We start from the raw sequence: 27,566 nt of genomic DNA, 5'->3' as shown, positions 1-27,566 counted from the left end.
CTGTACCCAGTCCTGGGGAGTCAATAACAAACGTGAAGATTTTAGACAATACTACAATCAAAGCAATTCACGCTTAACTGTTACTATACTGGGAGCCTGCTTAAGTGGCTGGCCACTGGAGAGGGAATCGAACCGGAAGTCAGCTGCTCTGAAGATGCCTAGGTCCTGGGGAGTGGTGATCAGGTCATGGCTGAAAAATTGGTCCTGGCTTGAGGGCCACATTTTTCTAAGGGTTTGTGTCATCAACCTTATTGACTTCCTCTCCAGATTCTTCCTGCCACCTGCCCCCAGAGCGCTCAAAACTAAATGTCGTCTTTACAAGGCCTGGAATGTGAGCCTCTTGCCTAGGGATTGGGTTCTATGGTGCAGTGTGACCCCTTGGTCCCATGATGTATTCCCAGAAGTGATAAGACACATAGCTTTCTATGCAATCATAGAATTCCCTAATGGAGGAAAAGAATGATTAGAATTCTGAAAGCAGTTGTGCAGGGAAACAGTGAGGCAGGAGCCCAGAAGAATGGCTTCGTTTGTGTAAGCAAAAGGGCAATGATGTTGGACCTGACAGTTCCCCTGCACCAGTTCTTCAACCTGGGGTCCCTGTGAATGATGGAGGGAAAGAGCACACACACAAAACAGTATTAACAATGAAGGCTTAGGCATACACTTTTCCTTAAGAATTTCTAATCCTGGCATTTCCCACGGTAAAGCATGGGTACGCATGCACACATACATCCCAGAGAGAAACCAGATCTTCCCATTATCAGCACTTTTCAATTCCTTTCCTCCTTGTTCAAGGAATCCTACTCAGATCTGAGAATCTACATCTTCAAAGAACTTTGGGGGTCATTTTCCAACCACTTGTTTTAATGATTAGACCCAGAGAGTCTAGATAATAATGCCCATGACCACGCAGTGACACAGTCTAGACTAAATTATTGTGTCTTTGCTTCCCCAGAGTGTGGACTAGTGCTTGGCACACAGTAGGTACTTCAAAATGGTTTGACTTTGGAATAAAGGAATGACGAGCTGGGATTAGAACTCATGTGTTTGACTTCCGGGCAAATTATCTTTTCATCATCTTGCATCCACTTCCAAGGTTTTAGAAAATGTGATTCAGCTGGTCTTGATTTGTCTTCTGGTGGTATATGCTCATCTCTTCCTGACTCAGCATTTTGCTGAAACATATTTAGAAAGGACCCTTGCTGACAAAGGCAGGCAGACACATGGCCACAAGCTGGCCTCCATGCTCAAGAGAGCCCCTGCCATCCGTGTCTGGACCTGGGGGACCACGGACACATGAGCCACCAACCAACGGGACATGAGCAGCAAGGTCCTCTCTTGGAGCTCCCTCTGGTGCCTCTCTAAGTGTGGATCCATTTTCCACGTTTCAAATGTGGAGGACTTTGGCCTAGGGAGCCTATATAAATGCTACTGGTTTAAACTTGTCACATGTCGCTGCAATGGGGTGGGAGAGCCGTGTAGCTCATTCCTCTCCCCTTCCCTGCCTGATGTGGATTTGCAGAGAGCACATCTGGCCTTGGAAATTATTTATCTGGCCACTGCGAGAGGGTGTGGCTTCTAAAAATATTCACACAGTCGGTCAGCAGAAAGAATGAGAGCAATGTGCTGCTTTGGGCTGCATTCCGCACTCTGGAAGCATGTCTACTAAAATAGACACCCAGCACAGCATTAATTTGCAATTAATAAAAAACGGGCCAAATACACAGCCCACTCTCTGAGAGAATGGAATGCTGACGATTCCCATAGAAGGCTCCTGTAAAAATGTCTTACAATGAGAAGAGGTCCAGGCACCAGGGTCAGCCGACCTCCTCCAAGAGGGCTGGGAATCTGGTGAGCTCCCAGGGCTCAGAACAGAGGGGCTTAAGGGAAATGGCCTGCTGCCCCTTATGACAATAGAAATGCGGCTGCTGTGGATAAGAAAAGAAGCTTTGAATGGCCAGGGCCAAGATGAGATAGAAACCTCTGAAGCTTAACAAGACCAAGTGGGGCGGCTCAGAGTCAGCCTCTGGGCTTTGATGATATGAATGTGAGAGCTGTATTCATGCATGAATTAATCAATTCATGTGTTGTGTGTATATATCCATGCATACCTGCATTCACTCATCCATTCCTGCATTTATTCACTGAGGAATTGAATATCTCTTCTGGGCAATATTTATTTGATCAGAAATATTCATTAAGGTCCTACTGTGTCTTCACCCTGTGCTGGGGATGTAATAGAGAACTAGATAGCCAAATTTCTGTCTTGGAACTCAGGATCTAGCAGTTGTTAAACTAGCAGTGATAATGAGCCATGAGGAGGATACAGAAGTCAGTGAAGAAGAGAAAGTACCTGCTCTAGTGAGCTTAAAATTCCAGTTGGAGACATAGCAATCAACAAATAAACACATAATGTAATTGGCTGGTAGTGAAGAAAATCCATGCAGGGTGACAATGAAGAATAGAGTTGCTTTTTTAGCTAGAGTGGTCAGGGAAGGCCCCTGGTATAGGACTTGAATTCCTCTCATCCCTCAAGCTGTCTCTGGCTTCTTGACCTTGGCACACATGGTTCACACTGTCTGGAATGCTCTGCTCATTCCTTTTTGCCTGCTTCTTCTTTGAGGTCTGTGCTTGAATGTCTCTTCTTCCAGGAGGCCTTCCCTCATCCTCCTCCCTTGGCAGGGCCCAATGGCCCTGTGTAATGTATTCTGGAAGTTCTGAGCAGGAAGTAGTGGGTCTGTCTGGCTGGATGGACCAGAAAGCTTTCATGTAGGAAGAGGAATTGAATTGGGTTTTGAGGGATGGGTAGGAGTTTGATAGTAAGGAACATGGTAATGGCTTTTCAAGAGGAAGAAACAGCAAGCACAGGAACACAGCATGGAGACTAGAAAAGGAAAGTAATGCTTTCTGAGCCCCTGCTAGAAGCTAGAGCCCCATGTCAGACTTTCCACACCTTATTTCATTTGGTCCTCAGAATGTCTCCACTGGGGTGGGTGTGGTTACATCATTTTACAGAAAGGAGGCCCTTGCAGCAGATAAGTGATAGGACTGGCTACAAACCTATGGCTATTTGACTCTAAAGACCAGACACCTGATGAATTCTACCCTCTACTCTCACTATCCAAATTTGCCCCACATCTAAGAGCACATGGTCCGTGCTTTAGTCATCCTTACCTTGTCTGCAGGCAGGCTTGCAGACAGCTGTCCCTGCGAGAGACTCTCCAAGTGCTAATGGTGGCTGATGGCCAGGCTGAGTCATGGTGGCCAGAGTAGCCATGCAGGGATGCCAGGGCTGTGTGCTATGAGCTGGCACTGGCTGCTCATTAGCATCCATGGGAGCTGCTGCTTGGACGCGCCCTCTTTTAAGAGCCTCCTCACATTGTTCGTGGTGGGAATTTCTTTTCTTTTAAGAGAGGCAGCATGAGCTTAGATCCTCCGAAGATGGAAGCTGGCCCCACTCACTTCGGCTCCTTGTTCCACTCCCCGCCTTCACTTCCTGGCAACTCAGGAGTGAGGCTGTGGTGGGTGAAGCCACAACGATCACCTCCAAGGCCGGAAAGGAGTTATGGAGTGTATCTTCCTGGATGGAATTGCTGATTTCCTGAAGAATTACGCAGAAAGTGCATTTCCTCGTCAGCCACCTGACAGCAATAACTCCCCTTTATGTAGCAGTTTACAGCCAAGGCAGCTGTTCACCAATGTCTCAGGCAAGCCACTTTACCACCCTGTGCCTCAGTTTTCTTATCTGCAAAATAAGGATAATTTTAGAATTCACTATCCGCAGTCCTCCAGATAGGATTGTTGTGAGAATTTACTACATTAATATATGTAGCACTCATAGAACTGTGCCTGGCACATAGCAATGCTGCTACTGTTACTTTTATTTTTAGAGACAGGGTCTTGCTCTCTCACATAGACTGGAGTGCGGGGGCACCATCATAGCTCACAGCAGCCTTGAACTCCTGGCCTCAAGCAGTCCCCCTGCCTTCACCTTGAAAAATGCTGGCATTGCAGGCATGAGCCACCACACCCGGCCTATTTTAATTCTTTTCTTGTTTAATCTGGCTTTGATTTTCACAGCACCAAGCGATTGGTGGTATTGCAATTCCATTTTCCAGCAAAGGAATGTGAGACTCAGAGAGGTTAAATAAAGTAGTCATCGCTAACGTTTATTGAAGGCCTACTGTGTGCTAGGTAGGCATGGTGTAAGCACTTCCAGGGATCAGTTTATTCGGTTTGGTACCAGCACTTCCAGGTAGGTGACATTATTATCATCAACTCCATTTTACAGATGAAGAAATGCAGGCTCAGAATGGCTAATGTGCAAGTGTGTATTATACACTGGGGCTCTTGTTAAAATGCAGTTTTAGTGGATCTGGGGTGGGGCCTGAGTGGCTCAGGTTCTGAAATGTTCCCAGGTGATGCTAATGCTGCTGGTCCGTGGGCCAGATTGGAGTGGGGTGGGATTAACTAAAGTGCCTTCGGTTAGATGCTGGTAAGAGGTGAGGCTGAGATTTGAACTCAAGTACTCAAACCCTGAATCTTTTCCTTTTCCCATCCTACAATGCAGCTTCTCACCCTGGACATGCCTCTGTTATAAACGAGTGATAAGATCTCCTGGCTCTTTAATGGGCAGTGGCTTTAATGCTTTCGGTTCCCCATTTACCTGGTCTAACAAACAATTGTGAAGTTGGCCAAACCATCAGCCTACCATAATGGCTCTCATTTATAGCGTCAGCTGGTCCCAGGACCGTTCTAGGAGCTTTACATACATTTTCTCTACTCTTCTTACCTATGTGAGGTGGGTTCTAGTCTGAGTCCCATTTTGCAGATAAGGAACTCAAGTGACTTGGCAGGTCCCACCCATCGCCTAGTAACGACAAAGCCATGGTTAGCCCCAAGTTCTCCTGGCCCCAAAACATCTGATCTGTGGAGTGCACCACACTTCCTCTTAAACACTGCACATGACTGTTAGACCATCACTAATTATTATCATTGCCATCAGCGTCCTTTCCTATCAGTTAATGTCAGCAAGGTGACACTTAGTTTTCACCAGATGAGCTCATTATTAACACTGTTCTGGAGTTAATCCTTTTATGGTGGTAAAATATATGTAACATGAAACTTACCAGTTTTAGGTACGCAGTTCAGTGGCATTCAGTATACTCATATTGTTGTATAAGCATTACCATCATCCATCTCTAAAATGTTTTCACCTTTCCCAGCTGAAACTCTGTCCCCGCTAAACAGTAACTCTGCTTTCCCCCTCCTCCCAGCCACTAGCAATCTCCATTCGATTTTCCATCTCTATGAATTTGACTACTCTAGGGACCTCATGTACATGGAATCATATAATATGTGTCCTTTTGTGTCTGGCTTATTTCACTTAGCGTAACGCCTTCAGGGTTCATCTGTGTTGTAGTGAGGTTAATCCTTTTGAAACATGAATGAATAATCACTTCCTCATTTATCTTTCTAACCCCAATTTTCATGCAGCAGGGAGCACCTCCGGAAAGGCTTGATAACAATAAAAACTCTAAATATTAAGGACCCAAGCCTTGAGTTCCACGGCTCCTTTTGAGACTCGAGACTGAACTGAAGCACAGGGCAGGGGCAGAAGGTGGTTCTGAACCGGTATAGAGAGCAGGGGAACAGTCAAAACAACAAGTGAAAATGCCAGCTAGGTACCTTCCTCCAAGGCTTACCTGCTAGTGTGTCAGCAAAATACTACAGCCCAGTCGCCTCGTTGCTGGAAAGTCATCCTCTCCTTTTACAGCTGATGTTCTGTTGGAGAAACTGTACGGCTTGGGAAGATCCATGCGCTCCTTCATGTACTTGCTGCCCTTTTTTGCAACCTTCAGCAAAACTTCTTATGCCCTGGAACCTTCAGCTGCTTCACTTTTAGAGCGAGGGGCAGGATTAACATCTCTCAGGGGTCTTTCAGGTCAAAGTAATTCTGAGCTGCAATTGTTTTTGTTTTATGATGTTTAAAATCAATATTTCTCAAATTTCAGTTTTTCATCCTTTTCATGGATTTTACCTTTCCGCAGTATCCTCACTGCTATTTTACTTAATATTTTTGTTGCGTTCAGGTCACTCTTTAAAATTCTGTCTATTTGAAAAAGAAACCCTAAATAATTACCTTAAGTGGAAAACCAGAATCACTTACCAAGAATAAGCTCAAAACTAAGTATAATGGAAACCAAATAGCATTATGAAGTTCCAACTTCGTGTTGGTTGCTGCTGCAGGCTAGGCCCGAGGCCTGGTCTCTTTAATAAATACTAAAGAGATACTGAAGACACACCAGTGCCCAACCGAGACTTTCTCCTTGACTTAATCCAAAGAACTGAAGGTGAATCCAGAAAGGAATGAATTTCTCATTTTATTATTCAACGTTATTTAATTCCATTATTATTTGGCATCTAAAATGTCTGTATTTCTTCACTGTCAAGAGTCCCTGGCATTGGGATAAACTCTGCTTCTAGTATAATGAAGGTAATTAACTCTCTGGATTTAAAGTTGGGATGCAAATATATATTGAGCTCCAACTCTGGGCCAATTACTGTTGTAAGGACTTTACATACTTTTTGTCATTTAATCTCTGCCATGGCACAGTAGGGATAGACACTCTTCCTAACACTATTTTACAGATGAGAAAACTGAAGCTTCAGAGAGGTTTCATAACCAGTGGCCATTTCCCCTCCTATCAGTAGTTGATATAAGTTCCATATGGCATTAAATCTTGGAGCCGAAGCCTAAGTTTCAATGGCTCAAGGTTTGAGAACGCTCTCTCTGTGTGTGTGTGTGTGTGTTTGTGTGTGTGTGTGTTGATTAATACTGCTTTCCCTTCGAACTGCCAAGAACACAGGCTAATCTGGATTTCTATTAATCTTGTGTCAGTGGCAATGACAGTTTTACTGGGAGAGGCTGATAAACATCAGTCTGCGAGGATGGGAGTGGGCCATAACATAAACACACTTCTCCAGAACGGCTACAGAGCAAAAGAGGCTGCCCAGATTCAGAGTGAAAACTCCCAGCGTGAGTGTGCACATGTGCAGTGGGTGCCTCTCACAAGCACGTGAAGCTCATTTGGTGCCCCAGGCACTGCTGCCAGGCGGGAAGAGAACGCGTTTTCCTGTGTGTAGCCATTCCATGCCTCTTCTGATTGACAGGGCACACTTCATAAAGCTTCCAACCAACTTCCTGCAAGCAAGTCAGGGGCCTTGATAAGAAAGTGGAATTCAGGGCAATTAAGCGCAGTCTGAGCCCAGAGAATGCATTTTCTGAGGATGGTTGTACACCAGCTGCTTTCAATGACATTCCGTTCATTCAGGGATGACTTTTACAAAATAGGCTGCTTCTAGGGTCTGTGACCACAACAGAGCCTCGGTGGTGTTCAGGCTGGGCTGTCTCTGGGCATGTGAATCATGCAGCTCTTTTCCAAGCCTCAAATGGAAATCAGCTTGGAGAATGATGGAAACCTACAGGGGCTCAGCTTGCAAGGTTGACTTAGACTGGAGTGAAATATGCAGGTGACCCAGGGGAAGGGTGGCACTGTGGTTTGAAGCTTTAGAGACACGGGGGTTTATATTGCTGCATATTAGTTACTCATCTCCTTAAATGAGTAACCTCATGTCCTTAAACCACCATTTCCTCATCTGTTAAATGAATTTTTCAAAAAATGTGCGGTAAAGTGGACATAACATAAAACTGACTATTTTAACCTTTTTTAGGCATAAAATGCATTCACATTGCTGTGTAAACCAGGTTTTTGTTAAGATTAGATTAAAGAATTTAAAGTGTTTGGAGCAGTACCTGATAACTGGAAGTTGTTCAAAAAGTGGCAATTAAGTTTATCATTATTATTATTATTTTGCATTATGTATTAATCATCATGTGCTTTTCAAAATATAATGCCTGTTCCGGTGAAAAGTGTTTCTTGGGTATGGGCGGGTGCTAAGGAGTGGATGACACAAAGTTAAGGGGAGGATGTGGAACCTGCCAACTGCCTCAGGAAACTCAGAGTCTGGTAGGGAAAGCAAATATATATATGTACGTATATATGCATATATATGTGTGCATATACATATACATATATATGTAAAAATGCTGTCATGAATAACACATAAAACATTTCAAGAAACCAAAGGAGAAGAGAATGATTCCAAGGACTGTGGAGTACAATGGAAACAAGGCTAGGTGAAACATTTGCATGAAACTTGAAGGTTATGAAGCACTTTTACACTCACAGTCTCATCTTTTTTTTTTTTTTTTTTTTTTTGAGATTGAGTCTCCCTCTGTGGCCCAGGCTGGGGTGCAGTGGTGCGATCTTGGCTCACTGCAACCTCTGCCTCTCGGGTTCAAGTAATTCTCATGCCTCAGCCTCCAGAGTAGCTGAGATTACAGGCATGCACCACCATGCCTGGCTAATTTTTTTATTTTTAGTAGAGACGGAGTTTCTCCGTGTTGGCCAGGCTGATCGCGAATTCTTGACCTCAAATGATCTGCTCGGCCAAGGTCTCATCTCGATTGATTTATTTTTCTTCTTATTCTTATGATAATCCTGTGAGCTAGAACAGGGAAGGGATCATGGATTCCCATTTGCTGGTGGGTAAACTGAGGCTCAAGGTCACTGAGTAACAGATGGATAGGTGCAGAGTTGGGCTGAAATATGATGACTCAAAACCCAATGCTGTGAGTCAATTAGTCCATTTCATCTCAGGTCACAAGACAGTCAAAATACAGTTCTGATCGGGGTGTGAGTGGATACAGAGGTGGTATCACCAGTTGCGTAGGTCAGGGGTTTCCGCAGTGTGATATGCACGCCACTGCAGATGCAGTATGATTGGGTAGACCACAGAGGGAGAATTCCTAAATTAATAGTTACACGCTTTAAAGTTCATCAGAAACATCAAGCCAGTGATTTTGTGAATGTTATTTCTCAGAGCAAGTCTAAATTAAAGTTTAAATAGAGCGTCCATTTGAAGAGTAATTTCTAAGTAAGTCACAAAGCTTGTAGTCTGCAGATTTGGTAGAACTTGTGATGGATGCCAAGGACTGCAGCTAGGAAACACGGACCTGCTTGGGCTGAGTGGTCCTTTATGAAGACTCAGGGCTGGAGAGAAAATGGCGATCCAGCCAGCAGACCAACCCAGGTGCCGTTCATCCACTCTGTGTGCTGTGTGGTGTGAACTGATTCAACACAGACATAATCTGGAATGCTAACAAGTCTCCCTGGGTCTTGCTTCTCTTTGTAGATTGCTGACTTTGGGCTTTCCAACCTGTACCAGAAGGATAAGTTCTTACAAACGTTTTGTGGGAGTCCACTCTATGCATCTCCTGAGATTGTCAATGGGAGACCTTACCGAGGGCCAGAGGTGAGCAGCTTGCCCGATGCATATGGGGCGGGGGAGGGGAGGGAGAAGAGGGAGGAAGGGCAAAAATTGGATTTGAGAAATGCTTAAAAAAACAGAGCCTAAAAAAGCAAGCAAGGAAAACTTTTCCTTATATGATTATAAAAGCAATAATATATACTCCTGGGAGGAAATTTGGAAAACCCAGAAAAGCCTAAAGGAGAAAATAAAGGTACCTGCCATCCCCCCACAAAAGAGAATCACTTAATACTTTTGTGACTTTTGAACTTTTCCCAATGTAGATCTCTGCATTTCAAAACTAACTGAGATTAAGTTAATAAAAGGGAAGATATACATATGTATATGACACACATATGTATATCTTGCCCTTTACTATCAAAACTATCTTGTGACACTTTCCAAATTTATTATTAAAAACATGATTTTCGGCCGGGCGTGGTGGCTCACGCCTGTGATCCCAGCATTTTGGGAGGCTGAGGCAGGCAGATCACGAGGTCAGGAGATCGAGACCATTCTGGCTACCATGGTGAAACCCCGTCTCTACTAAAAAATACAAAAAAAATTAGCCGGGCGTGGTGGCAGGCACTTATAGTCCCAGCTACTCGGGAGGCTGAGGCAGGAGAGTGGCGTGAACCCAGGAGGCGGAGCTTGCAGTGAGCAGAGATCGTGCCATTGCACTCCAGCCTGGGCGACAGAGCGAGACTCTGTCTCAAAAAAAACCACAAAAAGACCCAAAAAAAACCCACATGATTTTAATGACTTTTTATTGATGAATATAGCATAATTTATTTAGTAATGTCTAGATGTAAACATTTAGTTTTTTCCCTGTTATATCAAAACAGACACAACAAACAAAGAATTGCCTCACTCTGGAGTAAATATCTTTTTTGTGTGTATATTTTTGGCAGCATGCATATCTGACTAAGGAAATACATTTTAATGACATCTTCTAATTCATGAGAAATATATTTCCCTACATGCTAGTGCTTTCAAGGGCCGCTGTAAGATATGGGTATGTGGAAATTTTATTTTGAAAATGAGTGAGTTGTGCGTGATGATTCTTTTTTTGAAAGATGGTTCTCTTTTCAGAGAAGTTCATCCACTCAGTATCCTTTAAATAGCCGCTGCTCAGTGTGTTGAAATGTTTTCTTTTAAATATTTATCTGTTTGAGAGTGTTTCGGGGCAGGGCTGAAGGGTGAAGAGAAGGATGCCAAGACCATCTATCACTGCAGTGAAGAGAAAGTCTTTCTAAAAGAAGAATGCGAGGGAGGAGCAGAGAACTCAATTTACAAACTTGTACAAACTCAACACTAAATTTCTCGTAGATAATGAATATTTTGGTCTTTGATGACCTGTTTTTTGAGGTTACAGGCTGGCAGCCTGTGATCTGGTCAGCAAACTCCTTTATTTGGCCACCTTAGTTTTTATTTTTAAAAATTGAGCAAACATGTAATAATTAGGAGATTTCATATAAAAGTTTGGTTTCTGACTTCTCTTGAAAAACCAAAGAATCTAGTAGTGCTGGGCCCACATTACTACATGGCAGCAATTAGCTAAACAGAGGTTGTCTGCCTAAGACGGGTGAATGTACTGTACAGTTTGTCTCCATCCCCAACACTCTATGTCGTAACCCCAATTCTTTCTTGCTTTGTGTATATCTGTTGTTTGCTTGGCTCTTACAAGATTTCAGTTTGTAATTCCTGATCCATTTGAAGAAAGTGCAGGAAGGAATTGATTCCTGGATTAGGAATGAAGAGCCCCGCATCCCAGTTTTACCTCCATCACTGGGGCAGGGCCTCTGGAGAAACCATTTAGGTTCTTCCTGCCTCAGTATTCTCATCTGTCAAATGGGGCTGAAAATAGTCCTGGCCCTAACTGCTTCACAAAATTGTAGTGAGGATTAAATAAGATAATCTGTTTAAGAAAGTACTTTACCAATTGGGACCACTGGCCTCTGTTCAGAATGGAAAGGTCAGGCTCTGTAGCAGGTCCCAGCTGCATTGCTGTCAGATGTCAGGCTGTACTGGGAACCTGTCTTCCAGGTGCTAAATTCAGTTCCTGGGGGCATTGGGGGTGGCTGCTTACAGGCTGTGATGCTAATGGTTTGGAAGGCATCTTGGGATCTGTTTCCTAGCTCCTATATGTGCTGTCTCTCTGCTTCAGGTGGACAGCTGGGCCCTGGGCGTGTTGCTTTACACCCTTGTTTATGGAACAATGCCCTTCGATGGTTTCGATCACAAAAACCTCATTCGGCAGATCAGCAGTGGAGAGTACCGGGAGCCCACGCAGCCCTCAGGTGCGTGCCCTGTGGAGGGAGGGCCAGAGGTGGAGGGGAGAAAGATCTGTTTACCCACTCTCATTTTCTGCTTTTGTTTTAGTATGTCTGTCTGGAGTCTCCTGGTTTTCCTCTTTCTTCTTCCCAGAAGCATCATCCTTGGCAAAGCTTGCTTGTTAGGCTGCTTTCCCCAAACCTTCCCAAAGGAACTTTTCAGAACACACATTCTAGGAGTCCTGTTTGCTTGCTGTGTGGATCTGGGCAAGTCGCTTACGCTCTTTGGATTCAGATTCTCCACCATAAATACAAATTTTGGAAAAGGTATTAGACGAGGTCTCTCCCAGTCTGAGTAGACATAGAAACCACCCACCTCAGAATGTAAATACTGTGAGGGTGGCCACTGCTCTGTCTCTCACTACTGTGCCACTGGCATAGGGTATGGCTCATGGGCACTGTCTCATTATTGATTTCTGCATAACAACTCTACCCCATCTGCCCCCACAAAACAAACTCAGTGGTTTACACAACCTTGAAATCATCTCTTTCACTCCTGTGGGTTGGGAGGTGCTCTTCTGGCCTTCCCTGGGGTTTTTCCTACAGTTGTAAGCAGATGGCAGCTGGGGCTGCTGCTGGGGCTGAACAGTGGACCTTCCTCGATGCTCTCTGAGGTGCCACCCCACAGTGGCAGCAAGGGGTTCTAAGGAAGAGGAATAAAATGTTGCTGAGCCTTCTTTCTTTTTTTAAAATTTGTTTTTCTTGAGACAGTGTCTTGTTCTGTTGCCCAGGCTGGAGTGCCAGTGCTATGTCCACGCTTGTACCCAGATTGTGTCATATCTGCTGTGTTCTATTGGTCAAGACAACCACGGTCATGAGCTCCATCTCTTGATGGGAAGTATCATGCCTGTACAGGGAGTGTGTACAGCTGGTCATCATTGGTCATTTTTATTAAAAAATGAAGTTAACATTGGCACTTCATTTATATACATACTATACACATGCATATATATACACACATATATATGTATATCTGCACATACACAGTTGATTCTCATTATTCATAGTAGTTATGTTCTACAAAGTTGCTAGAAACACTGAATTTGTGAATACTGAACTATTGCTCCTAGGGGAAATAGAGGGTTAGATTCCTGAGAGCCTCTGCTCACAATATTTTTGTCAACTGATTGATATATAACCTTGTTTTATGTGTGTCTCTGTTTAAAGACACCTTATTTAATCTATATTGTTAGTTCATTAACATCAAACTCAACAACCAACAGCACTGTAACTCATGCCTGAACAAAGCTGATCTAACACACTTATCTTCTCCATAAGGCACATCACAGCCTTCTTGTGCTAGGAACACTAAACAGTGCTTCAGCACTGTTTTGGGGGGTCATTTAAAATGGAGGAGTCGCCAATAAAAATTCCAAAAAGTGTGAGAAACACAGCACTAAATAGACTGAGAAAAAGACACTTTATATAATAGTATGAGATCTGAAATAAGAAGGCAGAGTGTTGCCTTGTTTGACCTTAGCTGTGAATACATACGTGTATTGGGGGGGGTGACTCTAATTGTTTGCTGCTCTGTGCATATGCAAAAATGACTGCAAAAGAGCTGTGAATATTGATTTTGAGGTTACAAATAAATTTTAGCGAGTAGACAAATTTGCAAATACAGACCCTACGGATACTGAGGCTAGACTGTTGTATGTGTGTATATATAGATATGCATTCTCTCTCTCTCTCTCTCTATATATATATATATATAATTTTTTCAACAAGCCAGCCTATTCTTTTTGGAAAAATTCAGAGTGACCTCTACAGTGGTCTTCTTTGCCTCACCAGCTAACTGATGCCAATGCGGTTCCTGGCACATTGTAGGGGTTCAAGAAATACTTATTGAATGACTGAGGATGATCATCTTGGTACTTTTCAGAGGTGTTTCTTGCCCCAGTCCCTTTTACCAGGCCTTTGCCAGCTTCTCATTCGCCTACATAAGCAGCTGAGGGGAGGTGGCAGCTTCCCAGAATATAATTCACCCCAATTGGGGGAACACAGTTTGAACCTAAAAGTCAGTTTATAAGCTGTGAGAGTCAGTTGGTTCCTGTGGCCTTCTCAGCTTCCCTTTAGGGGTTTTCCCTAATTGTCTGGCAGCAGAAATTTGCAAGTAGAATTTTCAGACAGGCTGTGAATGGGTAGCAGATATAGATCACTGCTCTGATCTGACAGCTCAGTAGGAGATGGCTTATGTCAGAGAGGGAAAGAAGGCGAGCTCACTGAGTATTGGTCTCAGAACCTGGCCAGGACCTTGGGGGGAGGCCAGTTTCGGAGACAGCCGCTCTTACTGCCCAGGTGTGTCAGGTAAGTGCCTCTGAGCCACGCTCCATGTTCTGTCTCTGGCATGCTTTCCCAGTGACTGCAGGTGCTGTGTGTTTATACAAGCCCACCTGTGGAGGAATAAAGAAAGCAATGGTGATCTATACCTGTTTTTCCTCTGGTAAAATGATATTCGCCAAAGGAATGGTGGGGCACCTCTCGGGGTCAAGTCTGGATTCTTTCTTGGTTACCTGACCTTCCACATTTTCTAAAGATTCAAGATGATGAAAAGCTTCGTAGCGCTATGACATTTCCTCACTTATAGGGAAAACATGCCACCATGTGATGGCACCCCAGCCTGTTCCAAGTCTTGATTACGCTTTTGATGGATGGTCTGAAAGGCTGGGGCATCCTGCTCCATAATGTGACTGGACCAGGTCTCCAAATGGATTTTTCCTAGAGGGAGTGTGTGTCTTTCATCACTGCTGGAGGGTCCCACTATCACAAAGCTAGAAGCTCCCACGTAATGCCCGATTCTTTTTGTCCCTTGTCCCTTAGATGCTCGAGGACTCATACGGTGGATGCTGATGGTGAACCCCGATCGCCGGGCCACGATTGAGGACATTGCCAACCACTGGTGGGTGAACTGGGGCTATAAGAGCAGTGTGTGTGACTGCGATGCCCTCCATGACTCCGAGTCCCCACTCCTGGCTCGGATCATTGACTGGCACCACCGTTCCACAGGGCTGCAGGCTGACACCGAAGCCAAAATGAAGGGCCTGGTCAAACCCACGACCTCTGAGGTCATGCTAGAACGGCAGCGGTCGCTGAAGAAATCCAAGAAAGAGAATGACTTTGCTCAGTCTGGTCTGGATGCAGTGCCTGAAAGCCCATCCAAGTTGAGTTCTAAGAGGCCTAAGGGGATCCTGAAGAAGCGAAGCAACAGCGAGCATCGCTCTCACAGCACTGGCTTCATTGAAGGTGTAGTTGGTCCTGCCTTACCCTCTACTTTCAAGATGGAGCAGGACTTATGCAGGACGGGTGTGCTCCTCCCAAGCTCACCAGAGGCAGAGGTGCCGGGAAAACTCAGCCCCAAGCAGTCGGCCACGATGCCCAAGAAAGGTATCTTGAAAAAGACCCAGCAGAGAGAATCAGGTTACTACTCTTCCCCAGAGCGCAGCGAGTCTTCGGAGCTGTTGGACAGTAATGATGTGATGGGCAGCAGCGTCCCCTCCCCCAGCCCCCCAGACCCAGCCAGGGTGACCTCCCACAGCCTCTCCTGCCGGAGGAAGGGCATCTTGAAACACAGCAGCAAATACTCAGCGGGCGCCATGGACCTGGCCCTGGTCAGCCCTGAAATGCCCGCACTGGAATCCCTGTCGGAGCCTGGTGTCCCTGCCGAGGGCCTTTCCCGGAGCTACAGCCGTCCTTCCAGTGTCATCAGCGATGACAGCGTGCTGTCCAGCGACTCTTTCGACTTGCTGGATTTGCAGGAGAATCGCCCCGCCCGTCAGCGCATCCGCAGCTGCGTCTCTGCAGAAAACTTCCTCCAGATCCAGGACTTTGAGGGGCTCCAGAACCGGCCCCGGCCCCAGTACCTGAAGCGGTACCGGAACCGGTTGGCAGACAGCAGCTTCTCCCTCCTCGCAGACATGGATGATGTGACTCAGGTCTACAAGCAAGCGCTGGAGATCTGCAGCAAGCTCAACTAGCACTCCAGGGCGCCGGGGGCAGGTGGGGGTACGAGGGAGGAAGGGGAGCAAGACTTGGGCTCATAGGCTGGTTACCTCTTTGCTGGCCATGACAACAGACTGAAAAAGGATTGGCACTGTCTCACTTGGCCAAGTTTGCAGCCTTGAGCCAACACTTAAATGGGAGGGGTGGGCTCTTCTGCCAGTTCTGACAACTGTCAGTCAGAATTTGGGCCCTATTTGGCATTTGCTTTATGGCACCTCCTAGAGGACCAGCTGTCCAGGAGAGGTGGTGTTGACTGGCACTCAGTGGGTAGAGAGGAAGCATATGGGGAGGGAGCATTTCCTTAGAAGTTATCCAAATGCTTCTGGAGGAGGGGCAGGAGACATTTGGGCTGTTTGCCTTGGGTGAGCCCGAAGAACTTGCCCCTTTTCTCCTTGCATTAGCAAGCTAGGTCTGGCTGCATGGAACTGGCAAGTAGATTTCAGCAACTTGAGCTTGAGTTGATGATCAATTAATAGTGGCTGCCGGTTGTGCTGGTGTGAGTGGCCCACATCATGGGGAAGGAGTGCTGTGATTGACTAGTAATGGCTACCACGGGAAAGGGAAGGGAAGCGAAGCAGTAGCACTAATGCTATGTAGTTGTCATCTTTGATCTGGCTAGGCCCTCGGAATCAGGTTTAGTCATCCTGTGGGATCTATGTTAACTCTTTCATGCCACTGGTGAGGCATTTGTTAATTTGCTACTCAACTTTGATGAAAGACAGGGCCTTGGTCAGAGAGAGAATACTCTGAACTTTGCTAAGGACATAGAGTCAGCCCATGGTGATTTAGCTCCTTGCTGTTCACCTCCTCTTTCCTGATGTCTGCCTTGCTCTACAGCACAACCTCTTGAGTGTGGACAGGGAGAAAGATGATGGTGTCAGAGGTAAAAACTATTGTATATGACAGGGCACAAGATGGTCTGTGATCTTTGCGCAGATGAATGGAAGTTGATGTGCACCAACAAGAGGCAACTTGTCACTTTCTTTCTCAATATTAACTGGAATGCTGCCTCTTGGGTTCTCACATGCATGGATGCTTTGAGTTGGACGTGCTACTGTCCATAGTTTCCAGAGGATTACCTGGCTCAACCATTGGCTCTGTTCACCAATGACAAATGGTTTCCCCATCCACTGAGTGTAGCATCCTCAGAGGTAGACAAGTTTGCTTCTAGGGAGTTAGATGTAGGTGGGATATTGGGATGAGGAAAGGAAAATCAGGTAGACGGTGCTTTTTTCACCCAAATCTAAGTATTCTATGTCATGGTTTTAAACTTTGACATGAACTCCTGGGCTTTGGGGGAAAAGAAAGTTCCATTCATTTAAATGAATAAGGTGTTGAAAGAGTGCAGGGGGTTGGGAGGAAGCATGTAAGAGAGTGAACATTTCCTTAGATGTCACCCAGATGGTTCTGGGGGAGGTAGAAAAGACGTGCAGCAGGACTCTTATCTTAAAAAGTAAAAAAAAGAAAAAGAAAAAAACAAAGAAAAAAACATTAGATATGTAATTTCTAAACACCCGGATCACAATGACAAGATGCCACTCCAACCATGGGACACCTTCAGGATTCTAGGTTTGGACTTCCTAGTCTCTTTGGGATGACTTCAGATTCTGCTGGCCAAGGCAAATTGAACTCATTTCAAGATGGCCACCACTGGTAGCCATGTAGATAGACAGGGAGACTGGTCTTGGGAACATCTTTGGAAAAACCAACAAAAAATAGTTCGTAGAGAGAGAAGAAAAAATTCACCTTACTGTGCTAAGAAAGTGCATTAGAATGGAGTTGCCCTTTCCTTAAGGAGACAGTTTGGTTTCTCCCCTTGCCACCGGCTCTGGTGTTTTGGCTTGTGCATTCCTTCAGGTTGAGCTGAGCAGTGTGTTATGGGAAGCTGCTCAGTTTCCTTTCATTCAATTCCACCTCCTTCCTGAACTCTAATAGAGGTTAAAAGGGAAAAAAAAAAAAAATCTGTAGATAGCAAATTGTGCGTGTGTGGGGGGTGGGGGGGATAGGGGTGTGGGTGCATGGAGGGCAACCTGCAACTCTGAGCTCCCTACTTCCTGCCTCATTTCATTCTGGCTTTTCTGAATAGCCTATGCTGCTGCCCTGCTGGCCCCTTGTGCACGGCAGCTGGCCGTGTCCTTAGCTGTCAGTATGACTTAGATCTAGCACCAACCTACTGGTTGATGTCCTTTTTCCTTTTGCCAAGTGATTGAGTCTGTTTAGTATTTTCCATCATTCTAGTCTTTAAATAAAAATGACACTATTGAGGAAAGTCAGTCTACTCCCTTCTTCCTCCTCTCAAACACGTGTTCTCTTTCGTCAGGAAACTCAGCCAGTGGACTATGGCAGAGAAAGTCCTCCACTCAGAGGCAGAGACTCTGAGTTAAGTCATAGGTGGCCTTAGGCATCTGCATTGTTTGTGGTGGTTAAGTTTTCCTTCCAGTGAGGGCTGGAAGGATGAATTAGCTGGTCCCTGAAGCCCTGCTTAGCTCTGACACTGCCAACATCCTCTGATTCTAGGTGTGATGTTGACTGTCCTTTCAAGGAAAAACTTGCAATAGAGGGAAAAGCCGTTAAAGCAGCTCCCTGCTTCATCATTAAGTCCTGTCATCCCTACCAGCCAATCCCAGTCAAAGAAGTTATGCTTTATTCGCTTCCGTGGAATTACAAGTGAGAGACACTTTTAGGACCTGATGGACAAAGCAGGAGATTCGCTGTCAGCTTTCCTGGTCCTCTCCTTGCTTCTGTGGGCCTTGCACCGTCTTAGTTTACACATCTGCCAAAGGGGTAGAATTACACTTCTTTTTACAGGTAAATTTCAAGGCACGATCAGTTTTCAGGAAGTGCTTCAAGACCCCAGGTGAAATGAAAATGCTAAGTACCCTCTGAATTGCCATCCCTGTTACCAGGTGCTGCTTCTTCAGATGATGGGGAGCACTTTTCAGGGTGAAATTCAGGCGAGTTTTGCCCAGGCCTGCTGTCTTGAGTACAAATGTGAATGATCGACTGACTGCTTGTTGCCAAACTGGAAATGTTCTGTAGGGATTTACTGGCATGGTATCATTCCTAGAAGAAAAAAAGAGAGAAACTTGACTGCACATTAAAAAAAAAAAAAAAAAAAAAAATCCACGTTGTGACTTTTATTTAATTTCTATTTTTTTTTTTTTTTGGTAATAAAAAGTTGACTTTTTTTATTTGAATTTGTCTTTTTTATTTATTGGTCTGAAAGGCATTTCAAAGGTATTATAATAATATATTGGTGTAATTTAATTGGTGCAACATGCTTTATGGCTCCTGTCAAAATTGGTTTTCACTCATTTGATTGGTTTGAGCCCAGAACAGCCTACAGGGGAAAAAAAAAGCTGGATAACTACCCAAAGTGTTTGTATTTTTATTGGAAACTGATTTTTGTTTCATTTTGGTTTTTGTTTCTGTTTTTATTTTTAAATTAAATAAATTGCAATGAACTGAACCAGAGAGCTTGCTTCTTTATTTGGTGGTTTTTCTTAGTCAAGTAAGTGACAGAATCAATATAAGTAACAGACACCTACCCAGATGAACTTAAGCACAAAAGGGAATTTATTCGAAGTTCTCAGAAGAGGAAATGCAGCTTGCAGTGCAGCTGGAATTAAGAATTGGAGTGGTGGATTAAAGAGGACAGTATACCCTCTATTCTGCTTCTCTTTGCGTATCAGCTTTCTTCTCCTTTTATACCCTGGCTTTCTCCTCCCTGATTGTGGAACCTACCTTGGCTTATCCCATAGCTTCCAAATTTACATGTTCTCAGTCTTGGTTTCCAAAAGAGACTACTCACCAGGTTCCTTAGTTCTGAACTCTAGACGTCATCAAAGGCTAACACTCAGCCACGCTTTTCCCCCACATTGCAGTTTCCTGTGCCTGCCCTTTCCCTAGGCACTCCCTTCTATCCCAAGGGCAGGAAGTTGCTAATCTGATTGGGATTAATCAGAGTCCAAGATCAGTGGGTCATGATTTCCTAATGGGGAAGGCCACTCGCGGCTCTGCCTAGAATGACATAGTATCTTGAGTCCCATTTTGTCACTGTTTCTTGTGCAAATAGACCCTCCACAAAGCTCTTGGAAGGAGAGGTGCATCATAGAACAAGATTGAAGAGTTCCTGGATCCTGGCCATAATATCAAGTGACGTCAAACCCTACCCTAGTATCAAACATTAGAGAGTGATGCTGTGCACAGAATAGTAGTATTATAGGATCCATGCCAGAAAAGTCTGACTTTCCAAATAAATTACAACTTGCACCCCTTTTCTAGTTTACTGGAAGAACATCTGATGTAGCATTGCCATATTTAGCAAATAAAACTATAGAATACCTAGTTACCTTTGAACTTCACATATACTATGAATAATTTTTCAGTATAAGTGTGTTCCAGACAATATTTGGGTCATGCTTATACTAAAAAAAAAAATTTGTCTGAAATTCAAATTTAACTGGGCATACTGTATACTATCTGGTAACCTAACCTGATAGGGCTTAGTTGTCCAAATTGACCAGGTGCTGGGTATGGTAGGAGGTTGGGGAATGGATGCTTATAATTGTGGCTTGCCAAATTAGAACATGTTGGTGCCTCTCAGGTTGGGCCGAGGTGGGAAGAATTCCAAGTTCAGTCTGGACTTGATAATTGCAATTGAGTTAAGTTGCTACACCTTTTTGGAACTCAGCTTTCTCATCTGTCTAATGGGTGTATTCATTGCCCTCTTACCCAACTCTAACAGGGGTAAGAAAAAGAAGGAATGAGAGAAATTCTATGAAGTTACCTTGAATATAAAACTCAATATGAATGAGAAACAATAGTCCTTTCTTGGCAGGGCAATATTCACTGACTTAAAATAGGACATTTAAAGACCTGTGGGCTTTTAATTCTTACTATAGCCCCTGCCCCCACTAGCAAATGGGCAGTCATTTGCAGGTAGAGGCGCTGTAGGTCATTTGTGGAGTATATTTGCTTAGAAGTGTGGACCTTGGAAAAGACATAATTCTCTATCCAGGCAGAAAGAACAGCCTGTGCATGGCCTAGAGGCTGGACCAAATGTGACATAGTGAAAAAATAGGGTTGCTTGTAGTGGCAGCAGCTGACATGTTGTCAACTGTTGTGGGGTTAATGGGCAGTGGTCACTTTAAGGAGGAAAAGTTGAGAGAACTAATGTGTATTTAACTTCTACATAATGCCCTCTCCATCTTTGTTCAGTAGCAAATGGCAGAAATCCACTCAGACCATGCTAAGTAATGACTAATTTACTGCTTCATGGAACCGAGAAGCCCAGGTGTGTGTCTCAGGCACAGTTGGATCCAGGAGTTCAAGGGATCTCACTGGCCTCCTTTTCACTCACTCTCCTTGGATGAGGCTTTATTCTTAGCATGCCCTCTCCACATGGCAGCAAGATAGCTCCTGGCCAAAGCAGGGTTATGACGTTATTTGAGAGTGTGATCCCCCAACCAGATAGGTCTTAATGTCCTAGCATTTATGTAACAAGGAAGGACTGTGATTGTCTTTGTTTGGGTCATGTGTCTCCTTCTGGCCCATCACAGAGTCTGGGTGGAGAAGTGCTCTTATTGGCCAGCCTGGATCATATACCCACCTTGCAGTATATTTGAATGACATGGAATCACACAGAATGTGGGAGGACAGTTCACCAAAGGAAGGAATTCAGAGCCAACGATGTTAATTTTACATTTGGGGCTTCAATTTCCTCACCCATATAGTAGCATTAAATAATTGCTAATTTTCAGAGTTATTGTGAAGATTAAATGAAATAAAGTACTTAACGCAGTGCCTGGCACATAGTGGATTTTTAATTTATACAGATAATAGTAGGGAAGATAGTAGTAGTAATACTATAAAGAGAAGAAATATTTGTTAGGAAGATTTTAGCTGTAAAATCAGCTATAATATCAGAAAATTCAGCTGAAATTGGCTTAAACACTACAGGGGCTTTATCATTTCATATACCCGGAATTCTAGAGGTTGGGGAGTTTCCCAGTTACTTGGGTCTAGTGAAATAAGTTACATATACAACCCCCCTCCCCGAATTACATATAGTAAGTTCTATGGAAGAAATGGATATGGTGCAGAGATAGAGAAGTAAGGTGGGAGCTACCTCCTGTAGAAAGAGCATTCAGGGAAGGCATCTCTGAAGAGGTAACTTTTGGGCAGAGATCTGAAGATGAAGACTAGCCATATGTAAAGTGAGCATTCTGGGCAGAGAGAACGGTATCTGCAAAGGCCCTTGGTTCTTCACATTAGAGCTTTACAGGATTCATTTCTGGTTCCATTGGCATAGGACAGCCACGATCCAGGGAGCATGATGTTTTGTTAAACATGTATGGCCATGTTTTAACATGGACTGAATGTGATCTTTTATGACTTTGTGTACAGATGGCTGCTTCCTTCAACAGGTGGTCCCCAGACAAAGATACATGCCATGATGTGCAGTTTTAAATGAGAATATGTTTCCGCTGCAGAAATTCCCTGCCAATTTATTGAAATTTATGGAGAGGATGTTCTTAATCTACAGAATCATGCAAAGTTTGGGGTATGGAAGTGGAACAGCAGCGTTGCTATATGAAGACCAGAAAGTGCAAACAAAGGGATATTCATGTCACAAGACTTGTCTCTTCCTGGCACAACTGTCTGGTTCCAGTGGGAGGTTGCATGGGAAATTTGCAGTCAACTTTGTTGTAAAATAGTGAGTTATTTTCATCCTGACGAAAAATTTACACTTCTCTACCTGACTGGGAATATCCACTGAATCTTGACCAGCTGGCTCCCCATCCACTCCATGTACTAGTGTTTGTTTGTGAATTAGTCTGGACAGACTATGTTATGCTGAAGTAACAAATAAACCCTGAAATGTCAATGTCTCAATATAATAACAATTTCTCACTCCCACTAAGTCCAGTACAGGGCTGTTCTCTTGTCATGTCACCTCCCAGCAGGTACTCAAACACCTGAGCTGCTTCTATCCTGTGGTTCTGACATCTCCGGATTCTTCATTTCTAGCTGTGCAAATGAAGGAGAGAGCAGAAGTCGGAACCTTTTAAAGATCAGGCCTAGATGTGGTGTGCATCATTTGCGTCCACCTCCCATTGGTCAAAACTCAGCCATCTGACCTCGACCTAATCATAGACAGTCCTCAAGTCTATAGTACTTAAAAAGCAAAAAGTAAAATGGAATCAGATGAACACTTAGCAATGTTTCGGCCACAGCTTATTTTTGCTTCCTGGTGGGAACTCTCACCATTAAGAAAAATAGTTATTGTTAGTATTAACCAAGTGCTTACCAGGCTGCAGTCCGTGTGCCTACCCTTTGCATTTATTCTCTCTTTGAAGTTTCCTCATGTCCCTTTATCTCCATTTTTACAGATAAGGAAACACTTTTGGAAAAGCGCAGTAACTTACCCAAGTCAACCAACTGTTAAATGTGCATCTGGATTCAAATATGGGCCTGGATGACTGACTTTCAAGCCCAAGCTCTTAGTTGCTCTGTTGGGAATCAGGGATGATCATTCTGCAACACAGTCTCCTTGACTGTGCCATCTAGTCAAGATGACTAAGCCCAGCCTGTTGCCATCTCTGTTGATATAAACAACATTTCCTGCAGGAGCTGAGCAGATATCAGGAACAAAGACAGTTGCCCAAATCAATGCACTCTCCAAACAAACATGGAACAGAGAGCAACTGTCCCCAGTACCCCACTGATGTGAAGTTCTAGAAGCTCCCGTCTCAGCAGATGGGATTAACAGAATGATTCATGTTTCTTAACTACTCTACTGTGGGATGGGATGGAGGTCACTCCATCCTGAGCACCTGCAATGGCTCAGAATTCAGTAAAGGAGACAGCAGGTCTCCAGTGGCTGTCCAAAGCTGTGCATGCACATATTCCAACAGGGCTCTATATGGCCTTTTCTATGTTGTGGTGCCTCAGGGGACCCTACTTCTAGAGGACTGAGAGCTCAAAGCAACCTGGTTGGGGCCATATGGAAACACAGGATGCCAGGCTGGGTTGCATGGACCTGCATGGGGTCAGGCACTGCAACAGCAGCTTCATCACATAAAAGTCAGTGGGTCATCATGACTTCAAAGCCCAGTACAGGGCGATGACACTGGCATGGCCCTCAACCAGACTTCCACAGAAACACCTCACTGTCAGTGAAATTCAGGGCCGGGGACAGTTCATTTTGGAGGCAGCTGGAGAAAAGGGACTCCAAAAAATAGCTAGCTTGAGAATGTTCTGCAAATTGGAAGTTGTGAATCACCGAAGCTGAAAAACATCTGATTCAGCAGTGCCTAGGGCGTTCCAGAAGTTTCAGCTGTCAGGCCTTGGAGTCCAGACAAAAGCATGTGTGCAGAGCAGAAAGCCAGATGCAGACCTCTTACCCAGTCCTGCTGGTCATCTCCAAAGGCATGGATGTGGGTTCAATTGCTAGAAGTACAGATGGTCACTGGAAATGGGCTCTGCTTAGACTGGCTTCTTACAAACACGTGTAGCTAAGCACTATTTTGATGAAGGAGAGAGACATGGGTGGCTGGGGAAAAGTTGCCTCCCATTTTAGAGAAACAACTTATAATCACATGCTCAGGTCCTTTGGGGATCTAGAGTGCTGGGATCATGTTGCCCATGAAGATACGTTGGAGCTAATAGGAGTGCTCCCTGTTGAGAAGGGGATTTCAAAGTGAAGAAATAGATTGAAAGAGGTGAGTTATCCTTCAAGTTTGCAGTGCAGTCATGGCATGTCAGTGCTTTGATTAGTTTCATCTGAGATTTTTCCTATTCTTGCACCAGAAGAGTAAGAAATACATTTATTTTTATTGTAAGTTACCCAGTCTCAGATATTCAATTATAGCAACAGAAAATGGACTAAGATAGTCATCTTCATGTTATTGAGTTATAACAGTTTTTTATATATACTAGATACAAGGATTTTGTGGGACACATTTTTATAAATATTTCCCCAGTTGTTGAATTTGTCTTTTATTTTTGATTCATAGAGTGATTTGAAAAGTAGAGGCTTTGAATTTTGATAAAGTCAATTTTATAAATTTTCTAATGGTTGAGCTTTTTGTGTCCTATCTCAGAAATTTTTGCCTACATTGATGTTGCAAATATATTCTTTACATTATCTTTTAAAAGCTTTATATTTAAGTTTTTGCATTTAGGTGTATGATCCATTTTAAGGTAAGTTTTATTTACTATGTGGGGAATGATTGAATTTTACTTATTTTTTTCTGTATGAGATGTTAGTTTTTGGAATGCTATTTATTGAAATGACCATTCTTTCTCTGTTAAATTGACATAGCACCCTTGTAAAATAATTAACTATGGATGTGTGGGTCTATTTCTGACCCTGTATTCTTTCCCATTAATTGGTCAATCATTTTGCCAAAATCATACCGCCTTGATTATTATAGCTTTCAGTAACTTTTGAAATCATATAACTTTGTTTCTATTTTAAAAATTATTTTGGATATTTTGGGTCCTTTGCATTTCCAAATAAATTTTAGAATCAGTTGTCCATTTCGACAAAGCAGACTGCTAAGATTTTGATTGCAATTATAATAAATCTATAAATCATCTGGGGAGAATTAACATGTTAACAATACTAAGTCTCCCAACTCATGGACAGGGTGTATGTATTTATTTAGGTCTTCTTTTATTTCTGTCAGCACTATTTTTTATTTTCAGTATGCAGGAATTACACAGTTTTTGTTAAATTTATTCCTATGTATGTTACACTTTTGAACTATTATAAACAGAATTCTTTACAAATTTATTTCCCAAGTTTTTTTGTGGCTAGTATGTAGAAATAGAGTTGAATTATATGAATTGGCTAAATTCACTTAGTAGTCTTACCTAGTAGCTTTTTTTTAAAGATCCAGTAGGATTTTCCATGTGCGTGGATTTTTCCATTTTAGGTTCTTTGTGTATAAAATCTGTTCTACTTGTTCCTTTTTAATTTGTATGTTTGTATTTCTTTTCCTTGCCTCATTACAATACAACAAAGCACACCTAGTACTAGGATTTCCAGTATGATGTTGAATGGACATAGACTGAGCAAGTGTCTTTCCTCATTCTGAACTTAGTGAAAAATATTCAGTCTTTCACGATTATGTATAATGTTAGTTATAAATGTCTTCTACCAAGTTGAGGAAGTTTCTTTTCTTTTTCTTTTTTTTTTTTTTTGAAACCAAGTCTGGGTCTGTTGCCCAGGCTGGAGTGCAGTGGAGAGATCTCAGCTGCAACCTCCACCTCCTGGGTTCAGACAATTCTCCTGCCTCAGCCTCCCAAGCAGCTGGGATTACAGGCACCCACCAATATGCCCAGCTAATTTTTGTATTTTTAGTAGAGATGGGGTTTCACCATGTTGGCCAGGCTGGTCTTGAACTCCTGACCTCAGGTGATCTACCGACCTCTCGGCCTCCTAAGGTGCTGGGATTATAGCATGGGTCACTGTGCCTGGCCAGAAGTTTCTTTACATTCCTACTTTGCTGAGAGATTTCTTTAAATTATAAATGGGTAAAGAAATTTGTTAAATACTTTTCTTAAATTTATTAAGATAATTATGTTTTTTCTTCTTTAGTATGTTAATATGGTGATTGTATTGGATGAGTTTTGAATATTAAACCAACCTTGCCTTCCTGAGATAATTTTCACTTCATATTGTATTGTTCTTTAAATATATTGCCAAATTCGTTTTGCTGATATTTTGCAAAATATGTTCTTTTCATGCAAGACATTGGTTTATAGTTTTCCTCTCTCTCTTTAATGTCTTTGTCTGGTTTTGTCTCAGGAAAATGGTGACCTTAAACTGTGTTAGAAAATCTTGTCTTCCTTTCTATAGTCTGGAAGCGTTTGTGTACAGTTGGCATTATTTTTTCATTAAATATTTGATTTAGTATACCAGTGAAGGTATTTGGACCTGGAATTTCCTTTGTGGAAAGCTTTAATGTCATTATTTTTGATCCTTTTTTCTTTTCAAATAAAAGCATTGAAAGCTGTATGGTTTTGTTTAATAATTGCTGAAGCATTCCACAAATATTGACATGGTTTGTTTTCATTTTCATTTGGTTCAAAATATTTTCTGATTTCCTTGTTGATTTATTCTTTTCATATTTACTCATAATCTTATGGTTGCTGTGTTTTCACTCTTTTGTGTTCCAAGTCTCCCTCTGGTATCAGTTTTCTTCTTCATGAAGAACTTCTATGAACATTTCTTCTTGTGAAAATCAGTTAGTGACAACTTCTCTCACCTTTTGTTTGTCTGGAAAAAAAAAAATCTTTATTTCAACTCTACTTTTGAAAGATATTTTTTCTGGTTATCAAAATTTACATGACATTTTACATCTTTATCCCTCAAAGATATCAGTCCTGTGTCTCCTGGTTTGCATAGTTTCTGATGAGACATCTGAGATAATTTTTCTCTTTGTTCTCTGGGTTTATCATGTCTGTTTTTCTGTGCAGCTTTTCATATTTTTCATTTAGTAGTTATTTCTTTAGCAATTGATTGTGATTTCTCTTGGTACGGTTTTCTATGTGTTTATCTTTCCTTGAGTTCATTGACCTTCTTGCATCTGTAAATTTATAGATGTCATCAAAAATTTAGATTTTAAAATTGCCATTATAAATTCAATTTTTTTTTCTGTTCATCTTTCTCCTTTTGGAACTCCAGCAACATTTATGTTATACCATTTGATGTTGACCTACAGCTCAGTGAGGCTCTGTTTATATTTTTCAGTCTTTTTCTTTTTCTCTGTGGTTCCTCTTGAATTTTTTTCATTCCTGAAAGTTCCATTTGGCATGTTTTCATGTGTGTGTATATGGTGTGTGTCACAC

The 27,566-nt window shown here is 43.0% G+C and overlaps 1 protein-coding gene across 2 annotated transcripts in view; it reads left to right on the top strand.

Annotated features, from left to right (window-relative positions):
* Positions 1 to 19,173, top strand: part of NUAK1 (NUAK family kinase 1) — a 76,704-nt gene extending 57,531 nt beyond the window's left edge. For both annotated transcript variants that reach the window (XM_008004516.3, XM_008004517.3), the window contains 3 exons: positions 9,259 to 9,378; positions 11,540 to 11,672; positions 14,526 to 19,173. In XM_008004516.3, coding sequence (XP_008002707.1) covers positions 9,259 to 9,378; positions 11,540 to 11,672; positions 14,526 to 15,679 — 1,407 coding nt within the window. In that variant the 3' untranslated portion in view covers positions 15,680 to 19,173. The remainder of the gene's footprint in view (positions 1 to 9,258; positions 9,379 to 11,539; positions 11,673 to 14,525) is intronic.
* The last annotated feature ends 8,393 nt before the right edge of the window (positions 19,174 to 27,566 follow it).

This window comes from Chlorocebus sabaeus, chromosome 11, assembly GCF_047675955.1.
Source record: "Chlorocebus sabaeus isolate Y175 chromosome 11, mChlSab1.0.hap1, whole genome shotgun sequence".
NCBI classification, from domain to species: Eukaryota; Metazoa; Chordata; class Mammalia; order Primates; family Cercopithecidae; genus Chlorocebus; species Chlorocebus sabaeus.
The sequence above is the reverse complement of the archived record's forward strand: the minus strand, read 5'-3'. Positions and strand labels throughout refer to the sequence as shown.